The 12,487-nt window shown below is 48.8% G+C and overlaps 1 protein-coding gene across 1 annotated transcript in view; it reads left to right on the top strand.

The window, feature by feature from the left end:
* The first annotated feature begins 1,348 nt into the window (after positions 1-1,348).
* MKX (mohawk homeobox) overlaps positions 1,349-12,487 on the top strand; it is a 48,954-nt gene continuing 37,815 nt past the window's right edge. Inside the window, exons 1-4 of the mRNA XM_027648552.1 lie at positions 1,349-1,478; positions 1,691-1,937; positions 3,920-4,079; positions 11,990-12,143. Coding sequence (XP_027504353.1) covers positions 1,756-1,937; positions 3,920-4,079; positions 11,990-12,143 — 496 coding nt within the window. The 5' untranslated portion in view covers positions 1,349-1,478; positions 1,691-1,755. The remainder of the gene's footprint in view (positions 1,479-1,690; positions 1,938-3,919; positions 4,080-11,989; positions 12,144-12,487) is intronic.

The raw sequence follows: 12,487 nt of genomic DNA, 5'->3' as shown, positions 1-12,487 counted from the left end.
AAGGTGCCTCTCTCTTCCAGTGACCCTTTCCCCAGTGCGTGTGGCTGTGTGACGTCGCAGAGAGGGTCCGTGACGTCACGCCCCTATGAGAAGGAGTGCGGGGATGGGAGTGAGTCCCAGAAAACACCCCAGGGTGGGGGAGAAACGGTGCAGCTGAGCCCGGTGCGGGGGTTCTCGAACTAGAGCTGCCGCGCCCGCAGCAGGTACCTGCCCCCTCCGTTCCCACCGCTCCGGCGCCGCGCCCATGGAGAACCGCGCACCCCTCCGCAGTGGCCTTTGCAGCCCGGGAAGACGGGCGGGGACAAGGCCAGGGTGATGGGAGGGGGCGAGGGAATACAAGAGGTAGCAGCTATGCCGATTCAGGTCCTTTGGTGTCACACTTGCGGGGACAAGGACAGGGACAGCGATGTGCCACGGAGACCGCGGGGTCGCGCGTGGTGCGCACACGGGGGTTCCGCGCCGCGCACATCCTGCCGGGCCCGCGGGCACGGACGGCTGCTCCCTGTTCACCCGCGGCGGTCAAGTAACGTCTGAATTACATCCTTGTAAATATTGACTGTGGCCGTCTTCTTCGTTTCTGCGCACAGAAAACCGAAATGTTAAGCCCGCCGGGGCCGGGCTGCTGCGCCGGAGGGAGGCGCGGGGTGCGGGGTGTGGAGCAGCAGGGCCGGGGGAGCCGGGGCACATCCGTGGGAGCGGGACGGGGCCCCCGCAGACATCTCCGGCTACCGAGCATCGCATCTGTGCGAGAGCGCGCTGGCCGCGCCGAGGATGCTAAAGGCAGCGGGCTGTCTCCCCGCTTGGGCTGTGGGCTAATTTATAATCCTTGGGCGGGGAGAAGGGGGGAAAGACGACACACAAGAGAAGACGGAGAAGCGTGGGGGGAGATGTTTCCTGGTATGGCTTCATTAAACGCCGGCGTTAATGAGTGGCACAGGACTGCGGCTGCTCTCCGCGTCCCCAACGAGACTCTCTCCCGCGACCAGCGTGACACTAACGGGTGTCCTCAGCCGCCTTCCCCGGGAGACGCCCCCGTACAGACGGTGGACTGCCCAGCCGTGCACTGCCGTCCCCTCGGATGCCCCTGGCCGGACTCCTACCGCCCCTCGACGCACCGCCCCTCGACGCCGCGCTGCCCGGGCGGGCCCCGTGCCCTTGCTGGGGCTGCTGGGGTCCCTTCGCCGGCCGTGACTCCCCCCGGGGATGGGGAGCGGCGGTCCCGACAGTGTGAGTGGCTGCGCGGCGGCTGTGCCTCCGGGCGCCGGCTCTGCGCATTTAGTGGTCGTTAAAAACAATTTGTTTCCCTTCCCGCTTGGGGAGGGGGAAGGGGAAAATCATTCCGGGGGAGGGGAGGGGAAGGGGGGAAAAAAAGGAGTGAGAGAGAGAGCAAGCGAGAGAGAAACACCAAACCCACAGAAAACCCGCGCTCCGAACTATTGCGACACGGAGCGAGGAGCGCGACGGTGGCCGGCGGCGAGGTGCGAGTGGGAGCGGGCCGGCTCGAGGGAGCGGGTTGGGGTTGGGTGGGGGGCCGTGGGAGCGGGCCGGGCCTTGGGAGGGGCGGGCCGCCTCCCCCCCGTGGGTGGACAGGCGGCGCCCGGTGCCTCCGCGCTGCCCCCCCGCCGGCCGCGCCGGGCGGGTCTCGGCGGTTCGGCGCGGCTGCCCGGTCACCGCTGCCGCCTCCCCGCAGCGCACAGCGAGTCCCCGCACCTCGGAGACGGCGGCCAGCACGACGGCGGCCCCCAGCCCCCCACCATGAACACCATCGTCTTCAGCAAGCTCAGCGGCCAGGTGCTTTTCGAGGAGGACGCCAAGGAGCGGGAGCGGAGCGGCCGGCCCTACGTGGGGGTGGTGGAGGGCCCACACCACGCCGAGGTGCTGCTTCCCGACAGCCCGTCCATCAAGGAGAGCCTCAGCCTGCGCAACCGGCGGACAGGGTATGCCGACCGCTCGTCTCCGCGCCGCGCACCGGCTTCGGGGGTGGCCCTGCCTGCCGGCGCTCCCGGCCGCCGCGCCGCCGATGTGGGGTTGCGAGATGGGTTTCTGGCTGGGTCCTCCCCCGCGTCCCCCGGTCCGTACTCTCTGGGACTCTCATTCCGCAGCTATAGTGGGAAATTCCGGCAATAGGTGATGCAGGGGCGTCCGATCGGGCTGGAATGTGCCAGACAGAGCTCTCCTGTCCTGGAGCGCTTGACCTCCCCTTCTCTCTCCCAGCAGAAACAAACCGGGGACAGCGGGGCTCCACCGGCTTTTTCGGGCGCTTCAGGAAATTAAAGTCCCCAAAACAGAGGCGCCAGGCGGGACGTGTGGGACTTGGGGGACGAGGCGGCGGCGGTGCCGTGGCCGCGGTTCGCGTTCGGGGCTGGGGCGGGCGGGCGCTGTGCGGCCCCGGCACTTGTTCCGCCGTCCCCGCGGGTTCGCAGCGCGCCGAGCGAACGGGCAGGAAGGAGCTGCATTGTGGGTTCGTTCCCAGGGATGGGATTTAGAACAGACTAGCGCGATGCCAGTCAGGAGCTGTTAGGTGATATTTTGATCGGTTTTGCTAAAACGGCAGCTTTGGCTGAGCTGCCTGCGGCTGCTCGCTTTTTTTTTTGCTTTTTTTTTCTTTCCTTTTTTTTTTTTTTTGGTGCTGGAACAGGTGAAATAGACGGTGATCAGAGAACGTGCAAGCTTCGGCGCGTTGTCAGCCGTAGCTCGGAGGGTTGAATTGGCGAGCGCTGACCAGACATTTCGGGTCAGTGTCACAAAGTAAAGACCGAGGAGCGCAGTCAGGCGGCTCAGAAAGCGAGGAGCCCCGGGGAGCTGCTTTTACTGCCGAATTTCCACCTTAGCGATTGCATCAGCTGTCCCACCACGTTTTACCGGCGGTGCTGGCCGGGAGGACGCGGGTTGTGTTTCACCGCAATGTCATTGCAGCCGATCGCGGCGGAGCGGGGCTGCCGAGGGAGCCCCGGGCGAGGCAGCGCCTGCGGCCGTTCGGCCCGGCCCCGCACGGCCCGGCCCCGCACGGCCCGGCCCCGCACCGCACAGCCCCGCACGGCCCCGCACAGCCCCGGGGCGCCCCCTGCCGCCGCCACACGGAGACCCCTCCGTCCCGCGCGGCGCTGCCGCCGGCCCCAGCCCGCCTCTGGCTTTCCCTTCGGATTCCCCCGGTTTTGTTCGCTCACTTTTTATTTTAGGCTGTTTTTTACAGAGAGACACCTTTGCCTCTTTTTAATTTTTTTTTTTTTTTTTAACGGAGCCTGTGTTTCGTTCCCCCCGGTACACGCCGTTTCCCTCGGCAGGCGCGGGGCTCAGCGGGCTGCCTCGCGTCGCTGCCGGCGGCGTTGGCAGCGGCACGCCGGTTCCCTGGGAACACCGAGGAGATAAATGACCCGGGAGATGCTCGGTGCCGCGGATATCTCTGAATATCACCGGCAAATAAATCCGGGCGGGTGGTCAGGCTCGGCTGGCCCCGGGGTAGCGCGCACCGCAGCCCTGGAGTGCGCGGCCGGGCTGTGCGAGGAAAGCCCCTCTGTAAGCAGACTGGCCACACGCCTGGCAGGTGCCGGGCACCACTTTGCACCGGCGGAGCCCTGGCCCCGCCGAAATCCCCGCAAGGCAGGCACCCGGCCCCGCGGCATTATCGCAGCCATTCTGCTCTCCCAGATCTTCCACGGGGAGTTTGGGGAGCTGTGGGCATCGCCTTCTCCTAGCAGCCGGTCGGGACGAGAGGTGCGGCCGTGAAAGTCCCCGAGCACCTCGTGAGGACGGGGCTCGGATCCCCCGGGTAGGACGCACCCCGGGGCTGGGGCACCCCGCGGACGGGGCGCTCCCACCGCCCTCGCTGGAGCGGCCGCGCAGAGGAGCCCGGGTCCAGACGGGGGGAGCGGGCAGGTGCCCCTTAGCCCCGGCCCTCAGCGCCCCTTCTCCGCGGCAGGGCGCGGCAGAGCGGCGGGAAGGTGCGGCACAAGCGGCAGGCGCTGCAGGACATGGCGCGGCCGCTCAAGCAGTGGCTCTACAAGCACCGCGACAACCCATACCCCACCAAGACCGAGAAGATTCTGCTGGCCCTCGGCTCCCAGATGACCCTGGTGCAGGTAAGGAAACCTCTACCACCACCTTTGGAGGCTGCTCTCGGGCGTTTCATGGTCGGGAGAGACTGGGACAGCATCAGCCAAAGCTCCTCTGTGAGCTGAGCAAGGGGCAGCGCTGGGTATCGGGGACCATTGGTGCAGCCAGCAAGACCAAGGGTCTTGTGTGCATCCCTCCTCCACCCTGCCCAGGGCTCCCCTGGCCCAGGGGGAATGTCTCTCCCGAGTAAGAATTACCACATCTGAGCTATCCTGGCTGGGGAAGTGCTAAAGACAATCAACTCGCCCTCCTAGGAATAGATATTCTCATCCTTTCAGCTCATTCATAAGTGCAATGAAAATAATTTTACTTAGTCTTTAAAAATCTTCAGTTAAAAAAAAAAAAAAGCAGTGAAGGGAGATTTTAGCACAGAATAGGAATTGCTGAGGAAATTATAGGAAGCTACTATTTTCCCTTTCAAAAATGGGCTAGGATGAAAACTGTTCTATTGTTCTGATAATAATTGTCATCACCTGTTGCACAGACATTAGCGTTACCATACATGCTGTGTTCAGCAGCTCAGCACACAGTGACTGCGCTTCACAGTCTTGCAGGAATTATCATTGCAGTGTAATTAGACATGGAGAGTAATTGTTTTGCTCTCAGGTAATACTCCCCTGAAATGACTGACGGTTGTCTTACCGTAAGAGGCATAAAGTTTGCTGCAAATGTTCATAAATCTTAGTTCTTTTTTCTCTTTGCCATCTGGCACTCTATTGAAATATGTGGTTAAATGCTATCAGTTGCCGAGTGATGCTATCTCAGGTCTGGATGCTGAAAAGATTTATGCATTGTGAATAATCAGATTTCCTTACTGCAAGTTACTGCTAGGTGCATAAAATAAAACCCACGTGTTTGCAGGATTGGGTCCTCGGCACTCTGCCTAACACATTATGTCACTTTGCAAAGGACACAAAGAGATCAAAATAGCACAAAGTATTAGAAAAAGTGGAGTGCTTTTTTGAGTGCTCCTTCAAAAAACCCTATGCTATGAACTTCAGTTCTAGCAATGGAAAAATTAAAAACTTTTACACTTTAGTATCTCACTATAAAACTGATACACTAGAAAAAACACTATAGCTTTGACAAAAATAATATTAATGTCTCAGAAGATGTAATTAAAACAACTTCTCTTGCTTTTAAAAAATGTACATGAAAGGTTTGTTCAGACTTTTAAGAATAAGATCACATAAAGACTATACTTTCAATGGCACAATTCAATAGGAGTACTTTATTGGACCATGGCTTTTAGAATATTCCTTTATTTTTATGTGGGATTTAAAACATACATCCATGTTGGGAGACAGTAATATCATCCTGAGAAGTTCTGCTGCTCTTATATGAATGCCTCAGAACAAAGAGACAGTGGGAAAAACCTGATGGTTTTTTGCAGCATTTCTCTCATGGCAGCTTTGATAAATCCTGATGGGGATAAGCTGTATTAGCCTCTATAAAGCATAAAGTGTGCCATGACCATTACTCAACAGAGTTTTATGATCTACATAAGGTGTAGACTAAAATTAAAAGGAATCAAGGGGATTACATTTAGCTCTCTGAGACCCTCCCGTCACTCAAGCTGAATTTGACGAGCCTCGTTTCTCTGTACTGTAATATTTGAAAGAGTTGTGCAAACAGGCACATCTATCTTCATTTAAAGAAGCACACCATCAAAAAGAAACCCCAGGTGTTTCTTCCATCATTTGGGTACAGTGCTCTTTTAACCCAGGAATACTATCGCATCTATATGAGATGTAAATATCACATCTATATGAGATGTCTGGCACCAGCAGTAATTCCAGAACCTGGAAGGACAAAACAACACACCTACTTTTTGGATACCCAGAAAGAACAAGACTGTAATCCAGATCAAAATTTTTCTTTTTGGAGAATAAGAAAGAGCATGGCTGGCTGTGATCTCAGTCACACAGGGTACATCTGAAACAGCTTCCCTGGAGGCTGTGCTCTTTCAGATGAGTAGTATAACCAAGAACAGAATGGGATTGGGCTTCAGTGTCTCTTGGAAAGTTTTGGTTTCATCCCAGGAGGGGCATTTTGCAAAAGCATCAACCAGGGTTGCCTGCAAATTGCTTTTCTAATCAAGTAACATCGTTGGACACTGTTGAAGAACCAGAAGTCAGTGTATGATGCTTTGTCTGGGTTACATGACTTCATGTCCCATAGTTCTTTCTCTTTTTCCATTTCTCGGTGCTGTCCTGTGATGTTTTTTCCCACAGCTTTCTACTCCTGTGGAGGCAGTTGTCTGCTGACAGCTCCTTCCTTTTTTCAGCATCCCTTGTGTTCTGATTGCCGTTGCAAGCCCTAGGGGAGGCAAAAGATGCTGTTGAAAATCCCTTTTAAGTTTCTACCACAATGCTGTTTAGAGAATGAATGGTTGGGTTATTTTGTTTTTCTCCTGACTGATGACTTTGGAAAAGGTCTTCAGCAGCTGCCTGGAAGATGAGGTAGATCATAGTGATTTTGATAATATAGCTATAACTCTTCTCCCTGTGCTAATGAACCTTATTCCATTATGTACCATCGGTGCAAAGGAGCTTTTGCAAGACCATGGCAAAGATAAAACCAATTCTTCCGTGAGATGAAGAGGTGAACATCCAGCCTTGTTTTTTACTTTTTTTATTAGGACAGTATTTGCATGTCAAATCTTCTGCAACTTTATTTACATCAGTTTTACTATCACCCGGTTGGCTGATTTTAAACCAATTTATTCTACCTCTCTAATACTTTGGCTTATCCTTCTGTTCCTGGGTGCAGTGGGACAGCAAGTGGACTATTCCAGCTGCATGTCCGACTGCACTGCTGAAGAAAAGTCAGAGTCTTTCAAGGAGGTAGGATTTTGCAGAAATCATAAATCATCTTGTTTCTTAAGTTGTAGTAGCAAAACCTGGGGCAAATTCTGGGCCAACTTACTCCTGTGCAGGCCAACAAGGTCTTTGGGAGTCCTCAAGGCAAATGTTATTGCAGATTTTAGTCCAACAGTCCAAAGTTTTCTACTTCCATAACTGCCAAAGCAGGAAACCAAAAAAGCAATATAGTTTGAAAAGGCATTTTATGTTTTACTACAATTAGATTCCAATTCAGAATCCAATAATTTGTCCTATTAATATGCTACATTTTCATTTGTATTATTACCACAGTGCTTGATTTATTTCATTTTAAATTTTAGTTTAGATATTCTTGTGAAATAAAAAAGAAAAATGGCTGTATATTCCTTCCAGAAAGAAATATGAATGGGTGTATTGTTGAAGAGAAAGTTTTTCAATATGAGGATTAATCTATTGGTCATGTGCTGCTATTGGATTTAATAGTATTCAGATTTATAAAAGTATATCTGGATTACTGGAGGAGAAGAATCACTTGATGTCTGTTCCTTTACTGAACCTTTGGCTACTCTTAAGCAGTGAAGCAGAACAAATTACAATAAAAATTAATAAGTCTCTTCTGAAGTAAAGCCAAAGGGTCAATATTTCACAATGCCGATGTAAGTACCTGATGCTCTTTGGGAACAACTGAGTTACTGTAAAAAAATGAATGCTGGAAAGAACATCTATTGTCATTCCTCTTGGCTTTTGTCTTTTTACTTCCTGAAGAACTATATGATCCTTACTTTACCAGAATAGTGAATTTCATCATGTGTGTTTTTCAAGATACTTGATTCTTGGGAGGTTTCTATGACAAAGATTTTCTCACTGGCTTGTATGTAAATCATTGTTTTGGGGGGTTTATTATTTTTGGAGGTCACAGTAATGTAACTTGTGACTGTGGTAAAGGATGGACATTTTTGGTAGCTTGGTTGTTTCTTTTTGCAATAGTTTAGGTAAATGTGCTGCAAACAGGCATTTGTTGTGAATGGAAACTACAGCGTAGGCATGCAGCTTTTAAAAGACTACATGGATAGACAATGTAACATTTTGAAATTAGTGACAAAACTGTTCTTGGCTTTAAAGGAGCCAGGAACAGCCTATAATAACCCAGGTGGTGACTGGGGGTCAGAATGAACGTGCTGTCTGGTACAGCCTCTTCCAGTTTGCATGGCTGGAGGTATTCCCCTACTGAAGAGTGGGAGAGGTATTGAATCTCATGATGTCTTAAAAACCAAGATCTTCCAGCAACATATACCAGTGCCCAAGAGCAGGAAAGCACCCAGAGATACTACATCATAGATTTAGCCAAAAAATCTCTTAAATGGATTTGCCTAACTTTCCTCCAGCTTTATTGGGCCTTGTTGTAATTGCATTTGGGATAAGAGTATCTGGAATGAATTTGCGGCTTTGTGCTTTAGAAGAAGGCTTCTCTTCTAAAAACTGACTTGGGGTTCTTTCAGAATCATAGAATCATTTAGGTTGGAAAAGACCTTTAAGATCATCAAGCCCAGCTGTTAACCCAGCACTGCCAAGTCCACTGCTAAACCATGTCCTTAAGCACCATGTCTGTACTTCTGTTAAATATCTCCAGGAATGGTGATTTGACCATGGTAACTTCCCTAGGCAGCCTATTCCAGTGTCTGAGAACCCTTTCTGTAAAGAAATTTTTCCTAATATCCAGTCGAAACCTCCCATGATTCAACCTAAGGCCATTTTCTCTTGTCCTATGCCTTGTCACTTGGGAGAAGAGACCAACTCCCACCTTGCTACAGTCTCCTTTCAAGGAGTTGTAAAGAGCAATAGGGTCTCACATGAGCCTACTTTTCTCCAGAATAGACACTCCCAGCTCTCTCAGCTGCTCCTCATCAGACTTGTGCTCCAGACCCTTCACCAGCACTATTGCCCTTCTCTGGAGATGCTCCAGCACCTCAATGTCTTTCTTGAAGTGAGAGGCCCAGAACTGAACACAGGATTTGAGGTGCGACCTCACCAGTGCTGAGTACAAGGGAACAATCACTGACCTTCTTGGCTCCCTGGGCTCATGTTCAGCTGCTGTCAACCAGCACCCTGAGATCCTTTTCCAGCTACTCTTCCCCCAGCCTGTAGTGCTGCCTGGGGTTGTTGTGACTGAAGGGAACTTCACCTTCTTGAACCTCCTACCATTGGCTTTGGCCCATGGATCCAGCCTTTTCATATCCCACTGCAGAGCCCTCCTGCCCTCCAGAACATCAGCCCTCCCACCCAGCTTGGTGTGTCTGCAAACTGACTGAGGGTCCCCTTGATCCCCTTGTCCATATCATTGATAAAGATATTAAACAGAACTGGCCCAAACTGAGTCCAAGGGAGCACCACTGGTGACCGGCCACCAGCTGGATGTAACTCCATTCACCAACGCTCTCTGGGCTTGGCCATCCAGTTTTCTACCCAGCAAAGAGCACCCCCTGCTAAGCCATGAGCAGCCAGTTTCTCCAGGAGAACACCGTGGGAAACTGTGTCAAAGGCTTTACTAAGGTCCAGGCAGACACATTCACAGCCTTTCCCTCATCCACTAAGTGGGTCCCCTTGTCACAGAAGGTCAGGTTGGTCAAGGAGGACCTTCCTTTCATAAACCCATGCTGACTGGGCCTGATCCCATGATTGTCCTGTACGTGCTATGTGATGGCACTTAAGATGATCTGCTTCATAAAGAGCAGGAGGACAAGGTGCAGTATATTTATCTCATTATGAGATAATGATAAAATACTACTATTTCCTTCTCTCATGGCAGAAGACTTAAAATATTACTCATCTTTTCATACTGATATGCAGAAAGCAAAGCATTGGCATGGGAAGAATGAGCCCAAAATAAACTAAGAATACCATGCAGAAATCACTCTGCTAAATTTAATTGCTTTTATGTATGAGTCATGCTAATACTACCCTATCTTTCTTCTCTGTACATGGCACTTCGCTGATGAAATATTTCCATCTGTAATGAAATACAGCATAATGAAATCTTTCTTGTGAGAGATTGGAAAGCTGTCAGTTTTGTAAAATGCTGCAGTAACTGCTATTGTGTTCAGTGAGACCCTGGATTGATCCATCTCTATTGTTAGTACTTGATTTCAGAGTTACACTAAGTCATATGGTAGCCAGGTGACTGCTGCTTCAGCTAAGCAGTCTGGAGTGAGTTTGTTAACAGCACCAGAAAGTACATGGATTCCAGCTCACCCTTTCTCATTTACTGTAAAAATTGCTGTGTCAATATGATGAATATAAGCAAGTAGCCTTGGAAGAGAATGAAAATTGCTTACTCTGCCAGCTACCGTTTTGGTCTTCTAACCTGTCATAGTAAACTACATGGCTTGTAAAGTTATGTGTTTGGCATCCGAGCGCTGATCCAGGGCTCACTGTATTTTCAGTGGAACCCTGTTTCATATAAACATGATTTAAAGTAAAATCCAAGTGACAGGCTTAGGGCACCACTACTGAGTTCTGAGTGTGACTCTGAGCTGAAGCCTTGTTTTTCCTTCAAGCAGATAGTGCTTATTTTTGTCCTAATCGCCCTAGAAGGGATTATTGATCGATCCAGAATCATTAGAGATACTTCTGTGTGATTTATACAATCTTAGCTACAATAGACAGATGACAATACTATGGCCAAAATCCAACAGTTTGGCTACAGTCTACAGTTTGGCTCTCTGTTCGGTGGGGTAGCATGTATTAATAAAACATGTGTTAACTTGCTTTGCAGGTTATTGCAAATTAAATTGTATGATCATTCCCAGGTCAGAATATGATGGTAGTGGTCTTGATTTCTCTGTGTGCATGTTCACAACACAAAGATGTGAGTGGGTCTATAGGCTCCTGACGTTCTTTACATTTTCCACTGCAAGTAATGCTACTCTGCCTCCTTGCAGAGGTCATGTCAAAATACACTTATTCCTTCAAGGAGTAGATAGCACTTTTAAGACTTGATTTATCATTAAACAAATATTGTTAGAGTGTAACTAGCTTGCCTCTGCTCTTGTGGGTAGTAAAGTTATGGTAATGTCACTGTGTCAGTATTTTCTATTTTATATAATTTTAAGTTACAGTAGAATCAAGGCCAACATTTTCTTAGATGTGCTTTCGTGCAAAGTCACTGCGAGTACATGCATCCTCTTTGGTGGTTTGATTAGTATTGCTGGCACAGAAGAGTAGACTGTGCCTTTTTGCTTGTTCAGTGCCTAAAACACTCTGAAATCCTTGTGTTTGAGCCTGACTTTGTGGTGACCCTGTATGCTAAAAGGATACTAACATATATCCATTTTGCTCTGTCAAACTCCAGAAAACTCTCGTGCAGCTGGGAAGAAAGACAAACCAGACTATTGTTTAGTAGTCACCTTCTGAGGAATCTGCATCTTCACTGTTTTTTAGGGTGTACACAACAAAAAGTTAATAAAACCTGCTGCTCTGAAGAGCATATGGTTGATTTCTGCAGTGACTCTTAAGTACGTTGTACTCTGTGTAAGACTTTCCTGATACCCCCTGCTTGTCAGACATACAGTACAAGGAAGAATTTGGGCTTTTATGTATACAAAATCAAAATGAGTTTTTCTGTTCAACAGCCTTATTGTAGCCTATATAAATGTCAAAGGAAATTACTGAATATTAGATATTAGTTTTAATTTAGGATGTTAGTGGTATATTGAAGGTTCATATTGAAAGTTCAAGGCATTATCTTTAAAATAAAAAAAAAATTACATATTAATATAAACTTACTATTTATGACTCCTTAATTGAAACGTTGCAATAATGTGGTTTTGCTAACACTTGTGAAGGATGAGAAGCCTGAACCTGCCTTCTTGTTTGAAATTCCTGCTCTGCTCAGTGATTGTTTCATGGACTTTTTTTCTTATTTCTCTTGTTTGCCATTTCCTTGAAACATACATAAAACTCATGAAAATTCTAAGGGTTGGATTTGTTTATTTGTGTAATTTTCAAAGGAGACTAATACACTCATTTGTATGCAGGTATCAAACTGGTTTGCCAATGCAAGACGTCGCCTGAAGAACACTGTCAGGCAACCAGACCTTAGCTGGGCTTTACGAATAAAACTGTACAACAAATATGTTCAAGGAAATGCTGAACGACTCAGCGTGAGCAGCGATGACTCATGCTCTGAAGGTTTGTTGATGCTCTTTTTATCGATTTTAAATGGACTAAAATATATTTAGAAAGTATCAGATACCCTAAGTTAGCTCTAATTTTTAATCACAAAACACCCTTAGTGGATCCACCTTTACTTTTTTTGAGAATTAGGTGCCTTTTTTGGATCCCGCCTACTATGCAGCCTTGCAAAGCGGGATTGTATAAGTTATTCAAGGTGGCAATCTGGCTGCATGTTATTATGTTTCATTGTTACTAGACAGATAATTGTTAGTTCATTAGATTCTACAAGTCTATTCCTTTAATCTGCATTGAAGGAAAAATTTAATTACATTTATTAGTATAAAGAAATGAGAAATCAC

This window comes from Corapipo altera, unplaced genomic scaffold (assembly GCF_003945725.1).
Source record: "Corapipo altera isolate COAL_440 unplaced genomic scaffold, ASM394572v1 47, whole genome shotgun sequence".
In the NCBI taxonomy this organism is placed as follows: Eukaryota; Metazoa; Chordata; class Aves; order Passeriformes; family Pipridae; genus Corapipo; species Corapipo altera.
Note: the sequence above shows the minus strand (reverse complement) of the source record. Positions and strands in the feature narration are given on the sequence as shown.